At 43.7% G+C, this 26690-nt stretch overlaps 2 protein-coding genes across 6 annotated transcripts in view; both read left to right on the forward strand.

Moving 5' to 3' along the window:
* The window catches only part of LOC139440257 (zinc finger protein 551-like), a 65888-nt gene that overhangs the window by 29690 nt on the left and 9508 nt on the right, over positions 1-26690 (forward strand). The window contains 2 exon segments of the mRNA XM_024570449.4: positions 11657-11780; positions 13284-14767. Coding sequence (XP_024426217.4) covers positions 11657-11780; positions 13284-14767 — 1608 coding nt within the window.
* The window catches only part of LOC112313823 (zinc finger protein 211), an 82758-nt gene that overhangs the window by 29687 nt on the left and 26381 nt on the right, over positions 1-26690 (forward strand). For 2 of the 5 annotated variants that reach the window (XM_045203435.3, XM_045203437.3), the window contains exon 1: positions 11663-11780. The exons of the other annotated variants lie outside the window; for them this stretch is intronic. The gene's annotated coding sequence lies outside the window, so the exon portion shown is untranslated. Of the gene's footprint in view, positions 1-11662; positions 11781-26690 lie in introns of those variants that run through there. 5 annotated transcript variants of the gene reach the window in all.

A 26690-nucleotide genomic window follows, 5' to 3' on the forward strand; every position in this document is an offset into this window, starting at 1 on the left:
ACTTTGGCCACAACTGAGAATCTTACTCCTGATTGTTCCAGACAGCAGCCAATTGGCCAAATTAGGTTTGGTGTATGTCTCCATGACCCAATTAGCCTTGTTATGTCTCAGGGGTTATTCAGAGAAGAGGGTGAGTACTGATCATCCCTGGTGATATTTGCTATTTGCTTCCACAACATTTTCCTAAGTGATAGAATCCATTTAAAAGCACCAGGTGATATGGGTGGACACTTTAAAAATGGACCCCTTTTCCTTTGTTCCTGAATAACTTGTCAATAGAATGCCTGGGATTAGTGCTCAATCTCTAAACCCTTTGACATGTTTCTGGTTTTCCATTTTCAACAGAATGAGCAAGCAGCAGTGAGCAGCCTTTGTAAGTGACCTGGGTTTTTCGGGCGTTATGTTCATGTGTCTGCATTTGCATTGTATCCTATCACTTAGTTGTAAGTCAGACACTTTCCCAGTTATCGAAGAGATACAAGTACACAGTTTAGTATTCTGCCTATATGAGAAAAATAAGTGTCACTCCTGTTAAAGAGTAATACCGTGGCATAGCTGTGCTACACTAAGCAGAGATGAGTCGGTTATTTTTAGACTGAGTTCCAACAGTTCTCATTGAATTGTAACATCATCCCCATCCTTTACCTTGAAGTTACTTTACTTGCCTGATCATATTGCTAGTTGTATTTTAGAACGTTTTCTTGACAGGTTTTACAAGTGTGTCTTGGTGTCTCACAAAATATAATTCCTGAGTGTGTTCCTAATCTTACTGCTTGGACACGACCGTAGTTATCCTCATCTCACCTGTACGCCCTTAGCTACGTAACGCGCAAGCTCTCTTTCATTCCAATAAGCACAGAACCATTTTCACACTAAGGAAAATGCCAATAACTGTCACAAGATATTTCTGCCCGTTTTCCTAAAATTAATTTTTCTCTATTGATAATTAAATTACCAATAAATGGACTCCCATTTATGTCTATACTATACATCTCATTTTACTTTCTAAGGCTGTCCTATATTCTTGTGATTTATATCTTCGATGGGGTAACCACGTTGTGAACCTAGTAAAATTTCACAGATTCTTCCCATGGGCCACATCCCCATCCCTTTAATGAGATGTGCTTTACTGAGATTCAGAGATGATGTGTTCTCGTCAACAGGTAAAGGAATCCTTCCGATTGCAAAAAGACTACATGCAATTCAACAAAGTCAGATAATCATTTGCACTTTGTAATCTTAAGTAACTTTTAAATTACGGTATGAACATTTTCATCTTTGACCTAGTGCTCCTGCACATTTCAGACCCTAGAGCATGCACTGAGGAAAAAACAAATCAGTGTGACTAGCTTTATTACTACTATATTCTGGGTGGAACTTTACATGCAGTTCTGGGCTGAACTCCAGGAACTGCATGTCTTTGAGGTCTGCAACATGTACTCCATTGTTAGGGGGGAAATGGATAACTGAATTCAGAGGGATCGAATGAAATCAGTGTGGACTGCAGTCACACTGCTGCACAGGCAGGGTTAAGCCTGGCTGCATCAGGAACAGATGCACTTAAGTATTAGTGCATGTTTTAATACATTCACTTCGCAAAGCCAGTCCAACTGCGGCTGGGTAGATAGCGTTAGGGACTTGAACTACCTTCCCTAATCACATCCAGCCTGAAGGAGCCACATGTCATAAGCCCTGAATCAAAGGCCTTGCAGGCGTACCAGAGACCCTTCCCTGAGAAATGATTTCAGTGGAAGGTGGTACAGCATAGTTAGTATTCCTAGGGTCTTCTTGGTGTGTAAATTTGCAAATCCACTCCTGCAAAGGGCTGGCGTAATACAGGATGCCACCCTGGAGTGTAAGATCTCCATTACCTAGAAGGTGGGCGTGGAATAGTGGCACCAACACCCAATAAAGACTTTGCAGAGCATTTCCGGTTGGGCACTACTGTAGGGCGGGACTCCTGCCTTCCATTGGCTGCCATTTCCAGTCTCTCAGATTCCTTATCAGGTGTTCAGGATGTGAGGTTTGAATATCACGTAGAGCAGGCGCCAGAGTTGTGTTCCCCACAGTAGCTGTGAGACCCAGCAGAGCTTCTTGGGTGACAGGCCTTTGAGGCAGCCCAGGGGCCCCCATACCAGGAACAACCTATTTTGCTCGCTGCTGTGACCCAGCCTGTGCACAGAGTCCCATGGAGGCTGGTGCTTTGAGGCAGCCTTTGAGGCAACAGATGAATAACTTTTTATTTAAAGGTTTATTTATTATTTACCAAGAGGGAAGGTGGAGGTGAGTGTGCTACCCTGGTCCCTCCCCATCACCTCACCGAGCCCTGCAGGCTGGACGTGGTGAGTCTGTCACTTTCTGGAGCTCAGGCCTCAGCGACTGGTCTGGTGAGTGACAGACCTAGGCAGGCCTAGGAGGAATGGAATATCACCAGGTACAAAACTGTACCATGGGAAACTGCTTGTCGACCCTACCCAGGACAACAGATGCCCGGTCAAGATTGGGATCTGGGGTCAGCCTATCCCGAGTAACAGGATGCAACTTTAACTTGAGCCTGACAAGATGTATCAAGAACAGTGGTCAGCAGAAATGGCACCCAGCCACCAGCTCTAGCCAATCAGACTCTGACACCCCAACCAGTTACCCTTCGCGGGGTTTTGCACTTAAAAAACCCTCACCTAAAAACAACCGAGTGAGTCCCAATCTCCCTTGGTTGGCTCCACTTTTCCCTATTATTCCCCACTAGTAAACCCTGCTCCTTAGCTTGCTGCATCCATCTGGTTTCTTGAGTGACTCTGACCTAACAGTGTGACAGTTGTGGGTGACACATGGTGTGACCCAAGCAGGAGAGGGTAACCAGTTGAGGGGATGACAGCGGCTTTCTTACTGAACCTCTGGTATACCAGGGACTGCTCCAGCCCTGTCACATTCAGAAAAGTTCCATGTCCTATAACCTTTGTGACCTTGATTAGGCTAGGGTCAATTTGCACAACAAATCAGGATCATACTAAAGCAAGTTTTATTCAGGTAGAAAAAAGAAAGATGCCAGCGTGGGCAACTCAGTGCAAGAAGCAAAACGTGTGCTTCCGAGTAGAGTCAGGCCATGTGGAGAGACAGGAGCAAAATAGTTCTTGAGGTTCTACTCATTTTGCAGGGCTGGGGCTATTTATGCAAGCTCTTTGCATAAATAGCTCACTTCTGATCCTGTCTCCAGGGGTCCTTCTTTGTCCCTCATCTCCACAGACTTTAATAAGTTAATTCTCTCTTTAAAAAGATGACTTTTACACTCACCATTGACCTGGACTAGGCTTTCTATGTCCTGCACCCTTCATTCTTTAGGGGTTGCTCTGTCCTCACATCCTGACTTAGGTGCACAATTTGCCTTCCCAGGTTTTTGGGTAGATCTTGGGGTTGCCAGGGTGGTGTGTTGGCACCCCCCCTTCTCTCCCAGCTGCCCCAATACCTGCTGTTCTCAGTCCTCATAGACGGAAGGATTTGAAGTCAGTAGTGTTGCCAGAAACCGAATGGATTTCACACTGATGAGTATAGAAAATTTGTTTTCATAACCCTGTTGATAGCATCTTCATGAAATTATTTATTTATTTATTGAAAGGACTAAAGGAAGGCATAGAGACACAGAGAGAGGGAGATACGGGGAGAGAGAAGCATCAATCAGTTGCCTCCTTTGTGTCCCCATGTAGGAATAGAACTGGCTTTTGGTGCTGCTCTGGGAAACTACCCAACCATCTAATCCACCTGGCCAAGCTAAATAAAATATTTTGTATACATTTATTAGTTCTGTTTTCTCTAAAGTGTAGTCAGCCGTGCTGGTGTGGCTCAGTGGATTGAGTGCTGCCCTATGTACGAAAGGGTCACCAGTTCAATTCCCAGTCTAGGGCAGATGCCTGGGTTGCGGGGCAGGTCCCCGACAGGAAGCGTACGAGAGGCAACCACATGTTGATGTTTCTCTCCCTCTCTTTTTCCCTTTCCATCTTTTAAAATAAAATAAATCTTAAAAACAAGAAAGATAGTCAAACTTCATATAAGTTTTCTCTGAGATGACGTATCCCTTTCACTCCTTAATCATGGCTACTTTGGAACTCTTTGCAGTTTTCACTTTATTTATCATATTTTCAACTCTAGATTTTCAGTTTTATATTTTTATGATTTCTAACTGTAATCACCATATTGTGTGAGTGTATTTGTTTGTTCATTATGTTGAGTTCCACGTGTATTTGTTTGTTCTTCACTGAGGCATTTAAGCATGATTATTGGTATTTTCCCTGGGCAATGTGTATATCTGCATTTATGGGAATGTAGTACAAAATTGTAATGTTCCTTTTGTGATTTTTTTTTTTACATTTCTTTTGTAGTTAGTGTCTAAGCATTTTATGAGACAGTTAACAGATGAATAACTTTTTGTTTAAAGGTTTATTTATTATTTACCAAGAGGGAAGGTTGGAAGAAGGAGAGGGAGAGAAACATTAATGTGCCAGAGCAGCGCCAACTGGTTGCCTCTGGCACGCCCCCATCTGGGGTCCTGGCCTGAAATGCAGGGATGTGCAGGGACCTGGAAACCTTGAGGCGAGCGCTCTGACAGCAGGCCGGTAGTCAACCCAGTGAAACACACAAGCCAGGGCTAGGTGCAGTTTCATCTGCACATGGATTCGACTGTTCTTAGTAGGTGATGTGTTGTGTTTTGCATGAAGAGAAGTCACTTCCCATTCTGCTCGCTGCCCCCTGAGCTGAAGTTAGAGTAATGAAGCCTGTTGGGGTCCCCCATGGCCAGGGGAGCAGTTTTCCAAATATCTAGTGGTCCCTGTTAGATTCTTGGTGGCAAAGATTGCTGGGAGTAGATGATGTTATTCCTTCATAAGAGGTGTTGTGGCCAAAGGGCTTCCTCTTGATGTCCTTTCTGATGAACTACAAGTTTCTTTCAGATAAAATCTGTGGGAGGTTGGCAGATATTATCGAGATTTCTGAAGTTCTCAGAGACAATGGTAGCCATGATCATTCACAAAACAGGTGCTAGAGGCCACTGTAGCACCAGCTCGGTGGCTTGGAGAGGAAGCTCTCACCCTTATCTTAGGTATCTAAGCACCTTTGCTAAGCCAGTCTCTCTTGCAATTCTTTCTTTGCCATTTTTTTGTTTTATAGAACAAGATACTTTATTTATTTATTTTTAAGGTTTTTTTAAAGATTTTATTTATTTATTTTTATACAGAGGGGAAGGGAGAATGAAAGAGGGAGAGAAACATCAATAATGTCATTGCTTCTAGCACACCCCTCAGGGGGCTGGGCCCACACCCCAGGCATGTGCCCTGACTGGGAATCAAAAGAGAGACCCTTTGGTTTGAAGGCCAATGCTCAATCCACTGAGCTACACCAGCCAGAGGACAACAAGATACTTTATACTTTAGTGGAAGTATTGAGGTGGAGGTCTAGTTTTCTGAATCATCATGGAATTCACACTGGAGAAAGTCCTTATGAGGGCAATGAATGTGGGAATATTTATTCCAGTAGTTCTGTCCTCCGTAGACTTTGGAGAATTCACACGGGTGAAAGGCCTTATGAGTGCAAGAAATGTGGGAAATCCTTTGCCATGAGCTTTACCCTTCGTTGTCATCAGAGAGTTCACCCTGGAGAATAATCTTATGACTGCAGTTTATGTACAAATACTTTCATTAGTGGCTCTGCTTTTTGTCATCGTCGAGCTGGGTACACTGGATAAAGGCCTTTTGAGTGCAGTGAATGTGGGGAATCCTTTATTTGTATCAGTCACCTCCACTGTCATCAGAGTTCTCACTGGGAAAGGCCCTATGTATGCAGGGAATGTGGGAGGCGTATTTTTTGCAACAGTAATTTCCATTATTTTGACACAATTTATACTGCAGCAACACCATTTGAATGCTGTGAGTATGCAGAATATTTAACCAGCAGCCATGGTGTCTGAGGTCATCCAAAAATTCACAATATATCAGTTGTTATAAGAAAATGTGGGCCCCGGCTGGTGTGGCTCAGTGGATTGAGCGGTGGCCTGAGAACCAAGGGGTCATTGGTTGGATTCCCATTTGGTTCCCATTTGGTGCACCTGCCTGGGTTGCAGACACATCCTTTTGGTTACTTGATAATGCTTCTCTCACTGATTCACACTGGCCAGGGCTCACTCCCTCTTTTCCTCCCTCCCTTTCCCCTCTCTCCACAAATGATTAAGTAAATAAATAAATTTTCAACAACACATTTATTCAGTGTCACAATCAGACCATTTCATTTAGGATTCAATGGTATCAGTGCAAAAACAATGACATTAAAACACTTTGATGGAATGCTTTACACTTTCCACAAAGAGGAACTAAAATAACATGTTGTAAAATTACAAATACACTCATGTTTTTTGCCCATTCACATGACTTCTGTCTAAAATATGTCTTATGTGGCCCTGGCAGGTGTGGCTCAATGAATTGAGCACCAGCCTGTGAAATAAAGGGTCGCCAGTTCAATTCCCAGTCAGGGCACATGCCTGTGTTGAGTGCCAGGTCCCCAGTAGGAAGTGCGTGAGAGGCAACCACACATTGACATTTCTCTCCCTCTCTCCCCTTCACCTCTGTCTAAAAATAAAGACAAATAATTATTTTAAAAGAAAGAAAACATTGAAAATCTTAAAAAAATATGTCTTATTTGTAGCAACCTGGCCCTGCCTCCACTATGCTTGTCCAAGTTCACAAACGTGTTGTAACCTGTAGCTTCTCTGGCTCTCCTCTCCTGCTAAGCTTTATTTCCAGGCAGTGCTTACAAGCTCTGCCAAGGCTATCACTGCTGGTGCTGCTGCTGCTGTAACCGTCAGAGCTGCCTTGGATTCCTGGATTGACCAGGTGTTGGCCTCCATCACCATAGGGGCAAGAGCTTCTGCCTCCAAAGTTTTCTCCTTTCATTAGTCCAAAATTTGAAGGTTGGTGGTTGTAATTGCTAAAATCATTGTATCTTCCACCACCTCCAGACTTGCTTCCATCATTACCGAATCCATTGTAGCCATCCCCACCGCCTCATGTTCACCGCCACCACCACAGCAGCCACCGAAGCCACCTCCTCCACTAAAGTTTGTTTGGCATATTGTCACTGAGAAATACTACCCCTGTAGTGCATACAAATGTGGATTGAATATAGTTTCCTAATCTATTTCTAAAAAATGTTGGGCATATAGATATTTTACGTTGAACCGTTTTTTAAAAAAGGTTTGATTAGTGCACAGTATATTTTACATATAGCATCTGATGAGTCTGCCTATGCACGAATGTGAAACAAACGCCATAGGCATAACACTGACCGTGTCTGTCCCTGTGTCTTCATATCTGTGATGTCTTTATAATTTCTATTTCCCTTCCCTTCACAGCTCTCTAAGGAACCTATGCTAGAACACATCCCACAAGTTTTCAGGAATCCCATAGGGACCCTCCCCAGCCTGAGGGGTTGTCTTGGATCCACAGTGTCATAAACTTTGCAATTTTCTAAGCTCTGCAATGACCTCAGCCCATTCGCTTGGTGGAAGATGAGTTCAGACAGACATCAACACCTACTGCAAAGTGAGAAGCAGGAAGAAAAGCCCTTTAGATTTTTAAATAGGAAAAAACTTGTTACAGAATTAATATTGATATTTAATTGCAGGTATACATAACCAAAATTTCACTTTAAATTGATTTATTGATTTTATTGGAAGAAAGAAAGTGAAACATTGATTTGGTGTTCCACTTATTTCTGCATTCATTGCTTGATTCTTGTATGTGCCCTGACTGGGGTGGGGATTGGCCCCAAACACCCAGGTATGTAGTGTCGATGCTCTTACCAACGGAGTACCTGGCCAGGGGAGCTCATAGTTGCTTGTTTATTATAATATTTCATGTAATATATATAAAAGAATTCTCAGCTAAACATGGCCAACTTTCATTATACATATATACTTCTTCATTTGCCCTAAATATAATTCCTGAATGTGTTTCTAATGTTACTGCATTGACAACGCCACACTTGCCATTTCACCTATAAATCTTTTACAATGTCTGTAACTCACAAGTTCTGTTTCATTATAACAAACCCATTTTCACATTAACAAAAATACCAATAACTCTGTCAGAATTCAGTTCTCCCAGTTTTTCGGAAATTAACTTTTGCTTAACTGATACATAAGTTATAAATAAACAAACTTCCATTTATGTTTATATATGCATTTTTTCTGTATTTTGTATATGCATACTTTTTAAAGTTTTATACTACATTCTTATGACATATGTAATATGTTTGATGGGGTAACTAGGTAACTTCTCTGGTAAAGTTTCCCAGATTCTCAAGTGTGTGATACCCCCATTTATTGTGTTACGCTTTGGGAACAACTGTAATAACATTTTTCTTCTAAGGAGGATTCTGAGCTTCGGGGTGTAACAGGGAATAAAAACCATGTACAAATCTGACTTACCATGAAATAGAATTAGAGTAAGATGTACCAACAAACATAAAAACTCACGAACTAACAGTTTCTTTGTAAGCACATTGCAAGCGCCAGCAGTTCCAGTTCCTGCTTCTAGAAGAAACGGCCCTGAGCGCGGCTGCTGGTGACAGAGATCACGCTGCAGGCGTTGGGATGGCAGCACTAAGTTCCAGGGTCTGACACTAAAGATCCACATCAGGACCGCTAAGGACACTACCAGCACATCCACAGTCTCCTCCCCTGATCTTTGTTCTGCTCGTCCCACTCTGTCTTTATAAAAACCCTTGCCTATACCAAGATGTGAAGTTGGGTTTTGAGAGAAGAGCCCCGCATCTTCCAGATTGCCCGCCCCTGAAACCTGCCTCTGGAGTATCGGCTTTCCAAGCAGCGAACAGCCAGAACTATGTTCGCTTACGGTTCTGGTGAGCAAGACAGAATCTGAATAATGTTTCCAAATAAGTGATCAGATGCAGACACCACTCCCCAGAAAACTGCGAACACCCCCTCAACCTAGTGCCATTTACCAGAGCCACTTGTCGTGGCGACACGACATCTTTATTGGCCAAGGCCGTTGACTAGAAAGGTAACTGCTTGAGCTGGGAAACTACGGTACCCACACAGCACTGCGCGGAAGAGGGTGGCGTTGAGCCAATGAAAGCACAAAGTGGAGCACTTTCCTGCCTGCACATCAGGCTGGGACGTGATTTCATGTTTTTTTGTTTGTTTTGGTGGAGGACATTTTTATCTGCCTGGTCTGTTACGAGGGACAGACGCTCTACATCGGTGTGGTCGCAGGGAAAGGTCTCCGCTGCGCACACAGAGTGAGCAGCGACTGAGTGCAGTGCGCGGCCTCCGGGGCTGCGTGGCACCTGTCACGTCCTACAGCCCTGGCCGCAGCGTCCAGAACTGTGCGGCGCTCGGGGGTGACACAAGGTGTGACATGGTGGGTGAGGGTAGTGGGTTGAAGGGCCGCCAGAGAAAGACGCTCACAGGCGGCTGACTCGGGAGGATGGGGGCCCGTTTTGCGTCTAAAGGCGATGGAGAAGCTGAGGCGAAGTAGAGCGTGAGTTTATTTTCCTTCTCCGGGCGCGGAGGCTGTAGAGTGTTGTGAAAAGAGGGACATTGGCTGAGATCGGTTGTAACATTTTCCAGACACTGCTGAGAGGAAGGAGAGACCAGAAGAAGTGACAGCAGTTGGGTACCTGAAGGTGTATTCTGGAAAAGGTGACGTAACTGGCAGAGTGTGCCCTGAGGACGGAGGCTCAGAGTTAATGCAGTCAGCTGGAGGGCACTTAGCGGCCTGAGCCCGTGGGCTCTGGCGGTGGTGGCCAGGCTCTCAGCTGACCTTTCTCTTTCCACAGATTCCTGCCACTGCAGAATCGCTTAGGGTCCTGGTTTGTGGAGCTTATTTCATGGAATCCTACTCTTCAGGTTGTGAGATAGAGGTGCCCTGTGCTGTGTACCAGACATCCAGCCCTTTGGCCTGGGGACCTCAAGCGCAGGGTTCTAAGTTTAGGTTTAGATTTATCTGAAGTGGTTCCTGTGTTTGGAAACCAGTGGAATGAGATGCAGGAGGTCTTCCCAGGAATAAAAACCAGAATGTTCAGAGACTTGGAGGGAGGTTTAGCTGGTGCAACTCCTGCAAGTATCCTTTCTTATAGGAATGAGGAGCAATGGGACAGGAGTCGGGTCTAGAGGAGCTTTGTGACAAGTTGGCTGTGTATTCTCTGGGAGATGTGCAGCAGTGGGGACAGGTGATCTGACCCAGATCTCACTGGGTTCCCTGAGGCTGCAGCCTGGAGAACAGTGGGTGAGCGGGTGTGAGGGAGGTGGTAGAAGCACCAGGCAGGAGGCTGCTTGTATAATCTGGGTGAGTGTGAAGGACCACGAAGGGGCAGTAGAAGCAGTAGAAGCTGTTGGATTTTGGCTGGGAGTTTTAGGTGCCAAAATGTTCTAATTTTTAGGTTGAGAGAAAGAGAGAGAGGTAGGAGTCAGGAATGACTTGTTTGACTTGATGGTTTGGTTTTACCAACTAGGTTTATGGACGCATTCATTATCAATTGAGAAGGGGAAGACCGAAGTAGTGAGAGTAATCTTCATTGGTGACATCAGGAGTTCTATTTTTGGCCTGTGAATGGTATGAGATGTTTCAGAGAGCAGTTCATGGGCGTCTGGAACTCTGAAGGGGAGTTCATGATGGAGATTTCTCCAAAGGTAGAGGAGAGTGTATGGGCCAGGGAGGAGCGGTAGGTCAGTGTGAAATGTGGAACTGTGGTCAGAAGAATGATGTGAACTTGGAGGCTGAGTGTGAATTTATGGCCCCAGGGCCATGGCCTTGATGTAAGAGTGAATGAAGGGTGAGCTCATGTCTGGTGGTTTCTGAGAGGAATTGCCTGAAAAGTGGGGGTGTTGTGGTCCTACATGCCAGGTCCAGAGGGTAGATGCCATTTATCTGGCTGCCTGCCTATTGTTGTTGAGGGCTGATGCAGTGATTGATAGGTCCATGATGAGACAGTGGATGTCAGTGTCGCCTGGGCTTGAAAATCTCTCACATGGGGAAGGAAGAAGGATAAGTAGGAGACAGGTTATGGAGGTGGTGAAATCAGAATCCTGGGAAAGAAGCTGATCAGAGAACAATCTCTCCCCATAATAGGAGGGCTGTGTTACCTTTCAAGTTGTGCCTCTGAGAAGGTAGCTGTGTGAGAGGTGTGATTCAAAGTATTTTGTGCAGAGGGTTGTGTAAACTGATGACCTCAGGGCCCTGGGATCGGGGTCATAAGGTGAAGGATGATCCCTCTTTTCTCTGTAAGAAACAATCTTGGTGACCACAGGAGTCTTTCCTGACAAGACCAGTGTCATATCACTCACATCATCCCTACGGCCAACTTCTCTCCCTAACCTATGTTTGTAACACCCACTGTACTGACAAGAGGCAGTGTGGCCCACACACTAGGCCCAGAGTTCAGGTGTTCTGTATCTGCCCATCTGCCTGTTGTTGTGGGCAGACACAGTGTCAACAGGAATACAGGAGAGAGTGACACGGATGGCACCAAGGCCTGGTATCTGCTCTGAGATACAGTCGAGTGAGCAGATGGATGTGGAGCATGGAGGGTAGGACAGACTTGGGATTCTAGGAAAGAAGCTGATCATGGAATGTAACTCTCCCCATTCTGACAGGATATGAACTTTGCAGACGTGGCCATTGCCTTCTCCCAGGAGGAGTGGGGGCTCCTTGATGAGGCTCAGAGACTTCTGCACTGCGATGTGACACTGGAAATCTTTGCCCTTGTAGCATCTGTGGGTAAGAACTTCATATCTCTCCTCATGTCCTGAGGTGATGTCCTGCTTCCCTATTTTCTCCAGAAGTAGGTCTGTCTTTCCCACAACCAGACCTTGGGCTCTGCTAACTTACGCCACTTTCATGTCATCTGTGCTGTGGCTGCCACTGCTGAGCTGTGTGGAATGTCCTGAGCCATGAGCTCCCCAAGCCGTTCTAACACCTATTTCCTCAAAAAGGGCAGGGAACTGTCTGGGAGTCAGGAGTCTTTTTGATTTTTTAAAGGTTTTATTTATTTATTTTTAGAGAGAGGAGAAGGTAGGTAGAAAGAGAGGCAGAGAAACATCTACCTGTTGCCTCTCATATATGTCCTGAATGGGGACTGAACCCAAATTGCAGGCATGTGCCCTGACCAAGATTCGAATCAGCGATCCTTTGTCTCGCAGGAAGATGGCCAATCAACTGAGCCACACCAGTCAGGGCTGGGTGTCAGGAGTTTTACAAACAGCTGAGTGGATCCCAACTTGCCAGCCTGCTACCTGGCAGAGTGACTGTATTTAGATCCGTGGCCCCAGTTCTGCCCCCATCGTCTAACTAACAGTTCTGTGTGCCTGCCTGTGCCGGGTCCTGGTCATGCTTTCATGAACTGTGGCTGTTCTTGTGAGATCCTCCTTCAGTTGTTGTTTGTAATAGTGTCCCCTCTGAGTACTACTGTGTGCTGGGTCTCTGGGCCAGTACAGGCTCAGTGCTGGCTGCTCACCACTGTTGTCCTTCATTAATACTGGGGCCATTCAGTCTCGGAGTGGTAGTACAGTAGAGGGTGCAGGGAGAACCCTGGTTTTGTCACAGGGTGGACATGGATAGGTGGTGTCGGAGGAGGCCTGGCCCTGCTGAGTGTCAGCTGGTGGAGGTCAGGACATAAGGGAGGTGTCCAGATCATACCAGGAATCATGCCATTGGCTACACCTCATTTCTACCTGTCCTTTTCCATATGTGACACCTTGCTGGTGTCATTTCACCTGTGACTTCCTGGCTCCTGGCTACCTTCTTATTTGTGGCCTCTGCTTTACCTGTTTCTCTGCATGGCTCCCTCTGCAGTATTCTCCAACATTGACCTGTGCAGGTATTATGAAGTGCACACAGTTTCAAAAGTAATTTTTGGACTACAGCTACACATTTATTTCATTATAGTGGGAAACAAATATAACCAATTTCTGCACAGCTTGCCCATGTCACCAGTAGACAAGCCGTGCCGAGTGCTGTTAGCAGAATATGAGTTTGAGATACTTCTTGCCTTCCATGTGGGGCCTGCTGTTTTCTGTCCATTCTCTGGTGAGGTTTTTTTCTACTGTGTGAATTTTAGAGGCTCAGTACTGTATAGCAGCCTTTCATTCAACTTGCTTCCAGGTCTCTTGCCTTGAGACAATCTTAAGAAACCATCGTATTATGTCCAAAACTCTTTAGTAATGGGACTTGTTCCTTTCACCAATGTCAGTATCCATTTCCTCAGCATTTCTCATCTTTCAGGTTGTTGGCATAAAATGGATGATGAGGAGGCCCCCTCCGAGCAGAGAGTATCTGTAGGAGCAGAGTCACAGATCCGTTCTTCTAAGACAGCTCCAGCATCCCCAAAGACCCATCCCTGTGAGCAGTGTGTCTCAGTCTTGAAAGCTATTTTGCACCTGACTGAGTTCCAAGCAGCGAACCTTGAGCAGAAAGCATTCTTCTGTGGCTCATGTGTGAGAGGCTTCTGTTTCAGTGCAAACCATCACCAGCAACAGAGGCCTGCCAGTGGGGACAAGCTCTGGAAAGGAGATGTAGACAGGACCCCCTTTGTGGCCAGGTGCAGCTTTTACGTATCAGGGGCACCTTTCACTAGTGAGAAGGTTGAGGAGGACTTCCCAACCATCTCAGGCCTTCTCCAGCACCAGGCCACTCCTAACAGTGAAGAGCCACCCAGTGGTGGTGAAACTGGGGAGGCCTTTCACAGTAGAAAAAGTCATCACCCGTTGGGTGGATGTGAAAAAGCTGCCAGCCACAACTACAAAGCTGTTCAATGTCAGGGTGTCTGCTCTGGAGAAGGTCGTTATAAGAGTAGGAAATGTGGGAAAGCATTTGGACAGATCGTTAACCTCATTCAACATAGAAGAATTCACACTGGAGAAAAGCCGTATGAGTGCAATGTTTGTGGGAAATGCTTTAACCGTAACTTTTTCCTTCTTCGACATCAGAGTGTTCACACTGGAGAAAAGCCATATGAGTGCAGTGATTGTGGGAAATTCTTCAGCTGCAAATATATCCTCATTCAACATGAGAGAGTTCACACTGGAGAAAAACTTTATGAATGCAGTGTTTGTGGGAAATGTTTTAGCTACAAATTTAACTTCATTAAACACCAGAGAATTCACACTGGTGAGAAGCCGTATGAATGTAGTGGTTGTGGGAAGTCCTTCAGACAAAGCTCTGCCCTCCTTCAACACCAAAGAGTTCACACTGGAGAAAAGCCGTATGAGTGTACTGATTGTGGGAAGTCATTCAGCCACAGCTTTGCCCTCATTCAACACCAGAGAGTCCACACTGGAGAAAAGCCATATAAGTGTAGTATTTGTGCAAAGTCCTTCAGCCAAAGCTCTGCCCTCATTCACCACCAGATAGTTCACACAGGAGAAAAGCCATATATGTGTAGTGATTGTGGAAAATGCTTTGGCTACAGGTATGTACTCATTCAACACCAGAGAATTCACACGGGAGAAAAGCCATATGAGTGTCCTGATTGTGGTAAGTTCTTCAGACAAAGCTCCAGCCTCATTCAACACCAGCGAGTTCACAATAGTGAAAGGCCTTATGAATGCAGTGAATGTGGGAAACACTTTATCCACAAATCTGACCTCACTGAACACCAGAGAGTTCACCCTGGAACTGGACCTTATGAGTGTAATGAATGTGGGAGATCTTTTTCCCGGAAATCTAACCTTCTTAGGCACCAGAGAGTTCACTTTGGAGAAGAGCCTTAACTGTATTGGGAATATTTTATTTCCTCACTCTGTATAGTGTGAGTCTCTTTTAGAGCCAGTTACTTGATTTTATGTCTTTCAGTGGAATATACACTGTGCTAGATTCCTGACAAGTTTTAGGTACAAGCAAGGCTTTAAGGAGCTGAGTTGTACTTTCTAACCTGCCCAAAGATATTACCCAATTGATGTCACTGCTAGTTTTTGTGACTACAACCATTTCACCTCTGCCATCTGGCTAACCGGTACAGTTTTCCTCAGTCACAACCCCCGTGTGCTCAGGGAAGCTGGCCTTTGTTCTTCCTTTTCCTTGAGGAAATTTAAGAATATTCTCAGCTTTGACCAGGATCCTCATTCCTTTTCCTGTGACTACGGAATGGGCCTGATTCAGTGTGTGTTTAGAGGAACCATTGTCAGGTAGGAACAGCTACATCTTTTAGGGACTATGTTGTTCATATGCTATGCTGTGACAAGTTTTTTCTGGATCTCATTCACCAACGTGGAAACTGCTTGCTGTGCACTGCTGTGACGCATGAGTTTTTGTGAAGATGTGTTTGTCTTGTACCTTTAATTTTCATGGTTCTATTCACTGTGTGGGATGATTTGAAAACAGAATTTTGATCTGTCAGCACACGGTGGTTAACAGATTTTTGTGGGGATTCCAAACTTTGTGTTTTAGAAGGGACAGAACGATGGCAGAAAATTACTCTGTCCAATATTGGCTTATTTTGTGTTGCTGCCCAAGTCCTTGAAAGAAAGATTGTATAGCTTTGTGGTCCTGATTTGCATCCTGGTACCCTGATGTTTAAGGAGGTCAAAGGTCACATGGAAGAGAAGGCATTTGTTGTGTTTCTGTGAGCAATATAAATTACATTCCCTTGTTTGCAGTATATATTATATAATAATGGCTGTCACTGAGGCAAGGCTGTTTCTCCCAGGACATGAAAGAGATGGTGGAGTTTCTGTAAGGTTGCCAGTCTTATCTTCTAAGACAAGAGGGATATCTAGGTCATTATTTAGAATCACTTTTTAAAGCTTTATTCAGGTATATGAATAATTGAAAGCAATAAAGTGCACTTATCTAACTTGTACTATTTGGTGAGCTTTATTACTTTATCTTATTTTTATTTCACACCCAAGGATATGTTTATTGGTTTAGAGAGAGAGAGAGAGAGAGAAACATGGATGTGAGAGAGAAATATCGATCAGTCGCCTCTTCTATATGCCCTGATGGGGGACCAAACCCATCACCCAGGCATGTGCACTGACCGGGGATCGAACCACCTGCCTTTTGGTGTATGGGATGTTGCACAGACAACTCAGCCAAACAGCCAGGGCTAGATTGTGAGGACTTTGATAGCCTGAGTACACAAAAATATTTTAAAAATATAAAAATATTACTGCAAAATTTTATTAGTAATATGACGCAGGATACAAAATAGAGGGTCTGGCAGAAGTAATGCCTGCTTCAGTGTGGTGGTAGAGTAATAATATGGGTGTGATAATTTATAGTTTTAATTTGAACATTTTGCCTAAAACATCATACGGTGTGCTTGAGTGTGATAATGTTGTTACAGAATTACATGCTTATGATTTTGTAATAAGAAAGCGGCGTTATTTGCGCCAAACCCTGTATATTTGTAGTGTTTTCATTAGGTATCTTTTACATCTATTCACCTATATGTACCACTTACCCCTCTATTCTCTGAAAAATTGTTCTTTGAGGTGGGATTAATGTTTTATGTACTTGGTTCTATATTTCTGGTGTAATTTTAAACCCTGAGTCGCCTCTGAGTAATCCAGATGTCCACAATACACACACTTGTGTAACTATACTTCTTGCTACTGAGAGTGCAAAGTAGACTTCTCTATTGTCAATTGTAACAATTGTCTATTGTAACTTCCAATTGTCAAATAAACAATAATATTTCACAGTTACAACTTTAGCAGTTCACAATTTCAATATCTCTGAGGGGTTTTGTTGTTGTTGTTTTTAATTGTAAACTTTCGCCCTGGATGTGTGGCTCAGTTGGATTGAGCGTTCTTTTGATTAGCCAGCGTTGTGGGTTTGATCTCAATCAAGGCACGTACAAGAATCAACCAGGGAATGCATCAGTGTGTGGAACAACAAATTGCTGTAGTTCTCTCTCTCTCTCTCCTTTCCTCTCTCTTCAGAATTAGTAAATAAAACAAAAACAAAAACAAAAATCTAGTTACCTTTTTAAAAAACATGTATCCAGAATATAAGCACTTTTCCTAAGCCACCTTTTTGATGCATTTATTTTTCACCTGGAGTGGGGAGTAGTTTCTATGCCACACAGCCTCTGTTCTCCACTCCGCATGCAGAATCTGGTACAACCTTAATAAATAACTATTTTTCTTCTGATCCAAACCTTCCCAATTACCTCCCAAATTGACACTCATCTACCAGTGGGTACTTGGGCTGCTTCCAAATCTTGGTTATTGTAAATTATGCTGCAGTGAAACTAGGGGTACTGATATTCTTTCAGATTGGTGTTTCAGGTTCGGATATATTCCCAGAAGGGGAATCGCTGGGTCATGAGGCAGTTCCATTGTTAATTGTTTTAGGTAACTCCACACTGTTTTCCATAGTGGCTGCACCAGTTTGCATTTTCAGTACAGTGCACAAGAGTTCCCTTTTCTCTACATCTTTGCCAACACTTGCTCTTTGTCGATGTATTGATGATAGCAATTCTGACAGGTGTGAGGTGATATTTCACTGGTTTTGATTTGCATTTTTCTGATTAGTGATGTTGGGCACGTTGTCATATGTTGATTGGCCACCTGTATGTCCTCTTTACAGAAGTGTCTATTCAGGTCCTTTGCTTATTTTTCAATTGGATGTTTTTTTGGTGTTAAGATTTGTAAGTTCTTTATAAATTTTGGATATTAACCCTTTATCAGATGTGTCATTGTTGAATATGTTCTGCTGTACGATGGGTTGCTTTTCATTTTGTTGATGGTTTCCTTTCTTGTGGAAAAACTCTTTAGTTTGATGTGGTTCCATTTCTTTCTCTTTTTTTTTTGCCCAAAAAAGATATATCAGATAAATTATATCTTTGAGAAGTGTTCGAGATTTTACTGCTTATGTTTTCTTCAAGGATTGTTATGGTTTTGAGTCTAATATTTAAGTCTAATCCATTTTGAGTTTATTTTTGTGTATGATGTGAGAAGGTGATTAGCTGAATGTTTTTGCACATGCTTCTTGGTCAAAGGGAAAAAATTTTTTTTCAGAAGACCTCTGTGAACCAGGTTGTGAAATAATAAAATAAATGGATAAATAAATAAATGTGTGTGTGTGAGTGTGTCTGCCACAGTTCCACACTGAGACAAGAGCTCTGGAAATACTCACAATATCCTAAGTGATAAGAGCACTGAGAACAGCTTTTGTTGTTATAGTTGGTTTTGAATCTGGTTTTGACACAGAGTTCTGAAGTCCTTTAGGATTTTATGTGTGATAGGGGTGTCTTTGTTTCAAAAGTGAGGTGACTCTGGGTGGGTTCCTTGATGGCTTCTGGATGGCTGCTGATCATCAGAAAGACCAAGCCATGATCAGAAGTTTGGAACTATCAGCCCTACTCACATCTTTCAAGAAGAAGGGAAGGTCTAGAGATAAGAGTTAATAATCAGTTATGCTGTTGGAGTACATGGAGTTCAGAGAACTTGGTGAATTAATCCATTGGCCAGGATTGTGGTACATTCCATCCAATTCCACCAGGACACATGCTCCTGAAATTGGGACCTTTCCAAACCTCATCCTTTGCTATTTATCTATATTCTTTTTTTTATATTTATTGATTATGCTATTACAGTTGTCCCATTTCCACCGCTTCACTCAACTCCATCCTGCCCACCACCTCCCTCCCACATTCCCCCCCTATAGTTCATGTCCATGGGTCATACTTATAAGTTCTTTGGCTTCTACATTTCCTACACTATTCTTACCCTCCCCCTGTCTATTTTCCACCTATCATTTATGCTATTTATTCTCTGTACCTTTCCCCCCTCTCTCCCCCTCCCAATCCCCTATTGATAACCCTCCATGTGATCTCCATTTCTGTGGTTCTGTTTCTGTTCGTCGTTTGCTTAGTTTTCTTTTGTTTTGGTTTTAGGTGTGGTTGTTAATAACTGTGAGTTTGCTGTCATTTTTATTGTTCATATTTTTTATCTTCTTTTTCTTAGGTAAGTCCCTTTAACAATTCATATAATAATGACTTGGTGATGATGAACTCCTTTAACTTGACCTTATCTGAGAAGCACTTTATCTGCCCTTTCATTCTAAATGATAGCTTTGCTGGATACAGTAATCTTGGATGTAGGCCCTTGCCTTTCATGACTTGGAATACTTCTTGCCAGTCCCTTCTTACCTGTAAGGTCTCTTGAGAAATCAGCTGACAGTCTTATGGGAACCCCTTTGTAGGTAACTATGTCCTTATTTCTTGATGCTTCTATGATTCTCTTCTTCTGTTTCATCTTGGATAATGTAATTATGATGTGCCTTGGTGTGTTCCTCCTTGGGTCCAGCTTCTTTGGGACTCCCTGAGCTTCCTGGACTTCCTGGAAATCTATTTCCTTTGCCAGACTGGGGAAGTTCTCCTTCATTATTTGTTCAAATAAGTTTTCAATTTTTTGTTCTTCCTCTTCTCCTTCTGGCACCCCTATAATTTGGATGTTGAAACGTTTCAAGATGTCCTGGAGGTTCCTAAGCCTCTCCTCATTTTTCTGAATTCTTGTTTCTTCATTCTTTTCTGGTTGGATGTTTCTTTCTTCCTTCTGGTCCACACCATTGATTTGAGTCCCAGTTTCCTTCGCCTCACTATTGGTTCCCTGTACATTTTTCTTTGTTTCTCTTAGCATAAGCTTCATCTTTTCATCTACTTTTCGAACTAATTCAACCAATTCTGTGAGCATATTGATAACCAGTGCTTTGAACTGTGCATCCGATAGGTTGGCTATCTCTTCGTCGCTTAGTTGTATTTTTTCTGGAGCTTTGAAGTGTTCTGTCATTTGGGCCATTTTTTTTTTTTTTGTCTTGGTGCGTCTGTTACTTAAAGGGGCGGAGCCTTAGGTGTTCATGAGGGCGGGGTAACGCTGGTGGCTGTGCTGTGACACTGTACGTGGGGGAGGGGACCGAGAGGGAGCAATGGCGCCCGCTCCCCTCCACCAGATTTCAGTCTTTCACTCTGTTACCCACAATCAAATTGGGCCCCTCTGGTGCTGGTTCCCCAGTGGGTGGGCTTGTGCACACTCTAGGCCCCTGTGGGTCTCTCCAACGACCTCTCCTGTGAGGCTGGGAGTCTCTCCTGCTGCCGCCCCAACCCCCACGGGCTCTTTCAATCAGAGGTCTGAGGCTTTATTTCCCTACGCTGGAGCCCTGGGTTATGCGGTCTGCTTCGCTCCGTTAGTCCTGGTTTATCTGTGCGTGAGTGTGGGGCCGTGGGGTGCTACCCGCAGCTCTGCCTGCCCCGTTCTCCGCCACTCTGAGTCCGGCCCTCTCGGTTTATCTGTGCGAATGCGGGGCCGCAGGGTCTGCTAGTGCTCGGACTGCCTGCCCTGTTCGTCCCACACTCCGCCAGTCTCGGTCCCGCCAAGGCCACGCAACTCCTCTCCGCCCTGGTGCCTGTCTCCGCCCCTCCTACCGGTCTGGATGTATGTTTCTTTTTTATCTACTTGGTGTAGGACTTCCTTGCCATTCGATTTTCTGTCAGTTCTGGTTGTGTGAGGAGGCGCAGTGTGTCTACCTACACCGCCATCTTGGTTCTCCCTATATTCTTTATTATATTTTTTATTGTATAGTAAACTGGTAAATGTCAGTTTACCAGATAGTGTTTTCCTACCAAAGAATTGCAAATTATAAGTAAAGACAACTTAAAAAACACTGGGTTTAAATTATATGTGTGTACGTGTATAGATGTGTGTGTATATATCCTAAAAATCAATAAAAATAGCAACACAAATTTATAGAAACAAATTGTGAATATCTGAATGAAGGAATGGTATATAATAGAAATTACAGAAATCAATAAGAAAAAGACAAATAAGCTCTTTGAGCAGAATCTTCACTTAACATATGATGATTAGCCTTAAAAGAGTTTTTAAGATTAATTTTTATGAAATTGTAAGTAAAACTTCAAAGAGAATGCTGCAGATTCACTAGGATTGATCCAATTAAAGAGTCTTGACTTCCACTCAAGATGGAGGCATAGGTAAACACAGCTACGTCCTCACACAACCACATCAAAATTACAACTAAAGTATAGAACAACCATCACTCTGAGCCATTAGAAATCAAGTTCAATGGAAGTGTGACAACTACGGAATTAAAAAACCACATTCATTCAGACGGGTAGGAGGGGCGGAGACAAGAACCGGCTGGTCCCACACCCACATGTGGTGAATAAAAATTTGGGAGGGATATCTCAGGAGTGAGGAGTCCCAGCCCCCCCACACCAGGCCACCCCAGCCCAGGGTTCCAGTACCAGCAAGATAAGTCCCTATAACTCTGGCTGTAATATCCAGCAGCAATTGAGTTGGAAGAAATTGCTGAATTCCCAAGCAGTTCCTCTTAAAGAACCCACACACGGACTTAGACTTACTTCCACTGAGGTATACCACGGGTAGCAGCTTGGAAGTCACCAGTAGTATACAGGGAGGAACTGAAGGTGTCTGGCATCAGAGCAAGAGCTGGGGGACAGCTTTGTCCCAGACAGAACTGGGGGCAGAAGCCCATGTTCCTTTTCTGAGCCCTGCCCCCACAGATCCACAGAGCCAGCAGGCAGGTGCCTTATCACAAATTTGCCCCACCCTGGTGATTCCTGGAGGCCCCACAACAGCCAACTTTTAGGCCGATCAATTGAAGCTGTTAACGAGCTTTTCCATCTGAATGGCTTGTCTGGGCTCAGGCTTCAGATCCTTTCTAAATTTTCTCAAGCAACAGCTTGCCTCAGTAAGCCCCCAGTCCCTACATCTCTTGCTAAGTGGCCCAAGGCCCAGCACCAACAGCAGCCAGCTTGGCTACACAGAGCTGTACCCCTTTTTCTCCCTTTGCCCCCCTCTACCCACCATGCCCAACTCCCTCAGGCAATTCCCACACCATTGTTCATGTCCATGGGTCATGCCTGTAAGTTCTTGGGCTACTCCATTTCCTATACTCTACTTTACATCCCTGTGGCTATTCTGTAACTACCTATTTGTGATTCTTAATCCCCTCCCCTTCACCCATTCCCCCAAACCCTCCTACCATCTGGCAACCATCAAAATGCTCTCTATACCTGTGATTTGGTCTCTGTTATTGTTTGCTTAGTTTGTTTTTTAGATTCAATTGTTGATAGATACATATTTTTTGCCCTTTTACTGTTCATAGTTCTGATCTTTTTCTTAAATAAGTCTCTTTAACATTTCATATAATAATGTTTTGGTGATGATGAACTCCTTCATTTTTCTTGTCTGGAAAGCTCTTTATCTGCAGCTTGATTCTAAATGATAACTTTACTGGGTAGAGCAAGCATGGCTGTAGGTCCCTTCATGGCTTTGAGTATTTATTGCCAATCCCTTCTAGCCTGCATTTTCTTTTGAGAATTCCACAGAGTTTTATGGGAACTCCCCTGTAAATAACTAACTGCTTTTCTCTTGCTGCTTTTAAGATTTTCTCTGTATCTTTTATTTTTGGCATTTTCATTATAATGTATTTTGGAGTGGGCCTCTTTGCATCCATCTTGTTTGGGACTCTCTGTGCTTCCTGTACTCGCATGTTTATTTCCTTCACCAAATTAGGGAAGTTTTCTTTCATTATTTTTTCAAATAGATTTCCAATTTCTTGCTCTTTTCTCCTTTGGGCACCCTTATGATGTGAATGTTGGGCCTATTGAAGTTGTCTTAGAGGCTGCTTATACTATCTTTATTTTTTTGGATTCTTTTTCCTTGTTATTCTGATTGGTTGGGTTTTTTTTTTGTTTCCTTATGTTCCAAATCATTGATTTGATTATCAATTTCATCCACTCTACTGTTGTTTCCCTGTAAATTGCTGTTTATTACAATTAGTGTATACTTTATTTCTGACTGGATTTTTTTTATGCTGTTGAGGTCCTCACTAAGTTCCTTGAGCATCCTTATATCCCATGTTTTGAGCTCTGCATCTGATGGATTGCTTATCTCCATTTCATTTAGCTCTTCTTCTGGAGTCTAGATCTGCTCTTTCATATGGAGACGCATGCCTCATCTGGAGGCATGTTTCTTTGCCTCCTTGTTTTGGCAGCCTCCCCGTGTTTGTTTCTATGTATTAGGTAGAGCTGTTTTGACTCCGTGCCTTGGTAGTGTGGCCTAATGTAGTAGGTGCCCTGTAGGGTCCAGTGGCACAGCTTCCTCTATCACCCAAGCTGGGTACTGGAGGTGAGCCCTTTGTCTGGGGTGAGTACACCCTCCTCTTGTAGTTGAGCCTTGGTTGCTGTTGGCTGATCAGTGGGAGGGATTTGCCCAGGCCAGTCAGCTGCAAGGATTGGCTATGACCAGTTACCACCAACCTCCACCCTCCCTGGAGGATCAGCTGTGTAGGAGCAGGGTGGTGGTGCTCCAGTGTAGTCTGTAGTTGTTCACTGGATGTGCAGGCTCTGAGGTTTCCCAGGTTGTGCAGGCCTAATTCAGTCCCCAACTGTGTGCTTCCTGGGTTCACCCTGCATGAACTATAAAGCATTCTGAGGTGTCTGCTCCTTGGGCTGGGCTTAGAGATTCCCAGGCAAAGCCAAGCTGTGAATCCAGCCTGGCTGCTGCTAGTGTCAGTATAGGAAGTGGAATAGCCAAAAAACTTATATTCATGACCCATGGACATGAACAAAAGTTTGGGGATTGCTTGAGGGGGTGGGGGATGCTTGGGTGGAGGGGGGGAAAGGGAGAACTTGGGGACAAATATAATAGCATAATCAATAAAATATATTTTAAAAAGAATCACAATACCAGTATTGGGATCAGCCTAACTCAAATTTCAGTGTCTCTTGACAAAATTATCTGGCATCTTAAGTCTCATTCCTCCCCTGTTGGTATTTCCTCAGAACTTTTTCTACCACTGTTTTTGAATTAACTCCATAATCATTATTAAGAGCTTTCTGTAAATTGCATTTCACGACTTTTTTCCTGGTATATCAATACTCATGAACAAGATTCCAAGCAATCACCATAGAAAAGATAATCCCTTCCCTGCAAAATGAGATGAGATGATGGTTTTCAGGTGTTCCCTTTGCACATGTGATGTGCCTGAGAACACTGTAGTCACTATCCCACATCCAAGCAGAATTTGGTAAGTTGTTCTCCACTGGAGAAATATGTCAGATTCCTAAAGTAATATATAGCTTAGACTATTGAGTAGGAAATACTAAATGGATAAACAATGTTGTTCTATAGATTGGCACCATCACTGAGGGTAGAATCAGAAAAGGTGTTTTCTTTTTTTTCTTTTAATTTTTATTGTTATTCAATTACAGTTGTATGCCTTTTCTCCCCATCCCTCCACCCCCACCCCAGCCGAACCCCCCTCCCTCCCCCAGAAAAGGTGTTTTCCATGGGAACCAGAGGAAGAGTTAACTAGGACAGCCTAAATCCTCCTTATCTTTCAAGTCATGGCTCAGACTGAACATTCAGAAGGTTACAGAATGCACTAATGCTTCTGACTCCATGCATTTGAATGGCAGAAAATAGTTAATGCATTTTAGCTAAGAGTAGGTGCATTTGGAGTTTCAATGTAAATATATGTAAATTTGGGTTTGAAATAATACTTTTTGTCTCATGCAGCCAGACAGAATCTGGTAATACCTTTTTTAAGACCACTATCCTCTTCTGTTCCAAACCTCCCCAATTACCTCCAGAATAGACTCACAACTTCTCAGTCATTTCAGTCCTGACTCCTGCCTTTCTACTCTTTGTTCCCACATGAAATAAAGGAGACCTGTGTTTTCCTGAACACTCCTAGCTCAGTTATATCTCTGAGCACCTCCACATCTTGGTACCACTTGCAGGAGGAACCCTCTAACATGGTTATATTGGTTGCCAGAAACAGGAACACCAGTATATAAACCTGCATGGATGTGGCACCCTCAGCTTGGGCGTTCTCTGGGGTTCTCAGACCCAAGATAGGGGGGAATGACATAACAGGCCAAGGTCACCACAATCCAGGGAATATGTTGGTGGGAGTCAGGGCAAGGGAGGAACTGACCTATGTAGGTTGCATAAGCACTTCGGCACCATGGGAAATTATAAAGTTACTGGTAATTGAGGAATGTGTTCATGTGGGGTTCAATGGACTCATGCTTCTCTGTCCTCTTCTATGTCCTTGGAGTTAGGTGACCTTATGGATTGTCTAAACTTTGTGCCTCAGTGTTCAGTGTCCTTTTGTACCAGTTGTGTCACTTAAAGATTCAAGACATTAAATGGATAAAATTGTTGCTCACTGAATTGGACAGGCAGGAGAGATGTTTTCGTTGAAAACCGCAGACAAATCTATTAAGGCCCTTGTTAAAACTGTAGAGCAGGCTTACTCAAGATCAGTGAGATATGTGTAGGGACAATGGGGTTTTGCAGTAAGGGAGAGAGATTGGATTCAACTACAAATTTTATTTATTTTAGAGGGAGAGAGCGAGCACATGAGCAAGAAAGGAGTTGATTTGTTGTTGCCTGTATTTATGCATTCATTGGTTGCTTCTTTTATGTGCCCTGATGGGAGATTCAACCCACAGCCTTGGCGTATGGGAACAACTGATGCTCTAACCAACTGTACCACCTGGCCAGAGCTCAACCACAAATTTTAAAGAGAAAGCTGAGATTTATAGCCAAGGAGCAAGGGTGGGATCTGTGGATAAAAAAATTACTTAAAGAGTAGGGAAATCTTTCCTAAACTGATCTAAAAGATCTTGCTGAAGCAGGTCAAGTGTGGTCAGATATAACCCATGTGATGGTGAGGGATGAGGAAATTCGATCAGACATCAGTAGTGATTAGATATTGAGGATGAAAAGTTCTTGCCAAACTGACTTAGCAGGACAAGTCCCAAGGCCTCATCAAAAAGAGCTTAGAGGACCTGACTGAAGTTAGTTAAGAAGAAATGCTGTCAGATTCTTCTGTGTCCTCCTGCTTCAGGGTAGCTTAGCATCCTTCCTGTATCTTCCTTGACATGGCACAATCGGAAGTATTTTCTCTCTTGTCCCTTTTCAAATGTGAAATAAGGTAATGTTTATTAGCTTTTGCTAACAGTGGGAATATTTTTTGTCTGAATGACTCCATGCAATAAGTTTATTTGGATTTCTAGATTTTGGGAGCATCAGAAATAAGATCTTGGTTTTTTGCTCCAAGATGGCAGCCTAGGTAAACATGGTTCACCTCCTTGCACAACCACATCAAATTACAACTAAAGTATAGAACAACCATCACTCAGACCCACAGAAATCAAGTTGAATGATTCCATGGTCCTGCAACCACGGAATTAAATTAGAAACCACATCTATACAGACAGGTAGGAGGGGTGGAGACACAGAATGGCCCGGTCCCACACCCCTGTGTGGCAGATAAAAATTGGGAGGGATATCTTGTAAGTGAGGGGTCCCAGCCCTGTACCAGGCCCTCCAGCCCAGGGTTTCCATGCTGGGAAGATAAGTCCCCATGGCTTCTGGATGTAAAAACCAGTGGAGATTGGGTTGGTGGGAGAAACTTCTGGATTACCAGGCAATTCCCTCTTAAAGGGACTATATATAGACATACACAAACTCAATCTCACTAAGCTCCAGTACTAGAGCAGCAGCTTGAAAGGCACCAGTGGCATTCAGGGAGGACCCGGAGTCTCTGGCATCAGGGCAAGAGCTGAGGGACAACCTTCTCCTAGACAAAACTGCTGGCAGAGGCCACTGGTCCTCTTCTGAGCCCTCC

This window comes from Desmodus rotundus, chromosome 12, assembly GCF_022682495.2.
Source record: "Desmodus rotundus isolate HL8 chromosome 12, HLdesRot8A.1, whole genome shotgun sequence".
NCBI classification, from domain to species: Eukaryota; Metazoa; Chordata; class Mammalia; order Chiroptera; family Phyllostomidae; genus Desmodus; species Desmodus rotundus.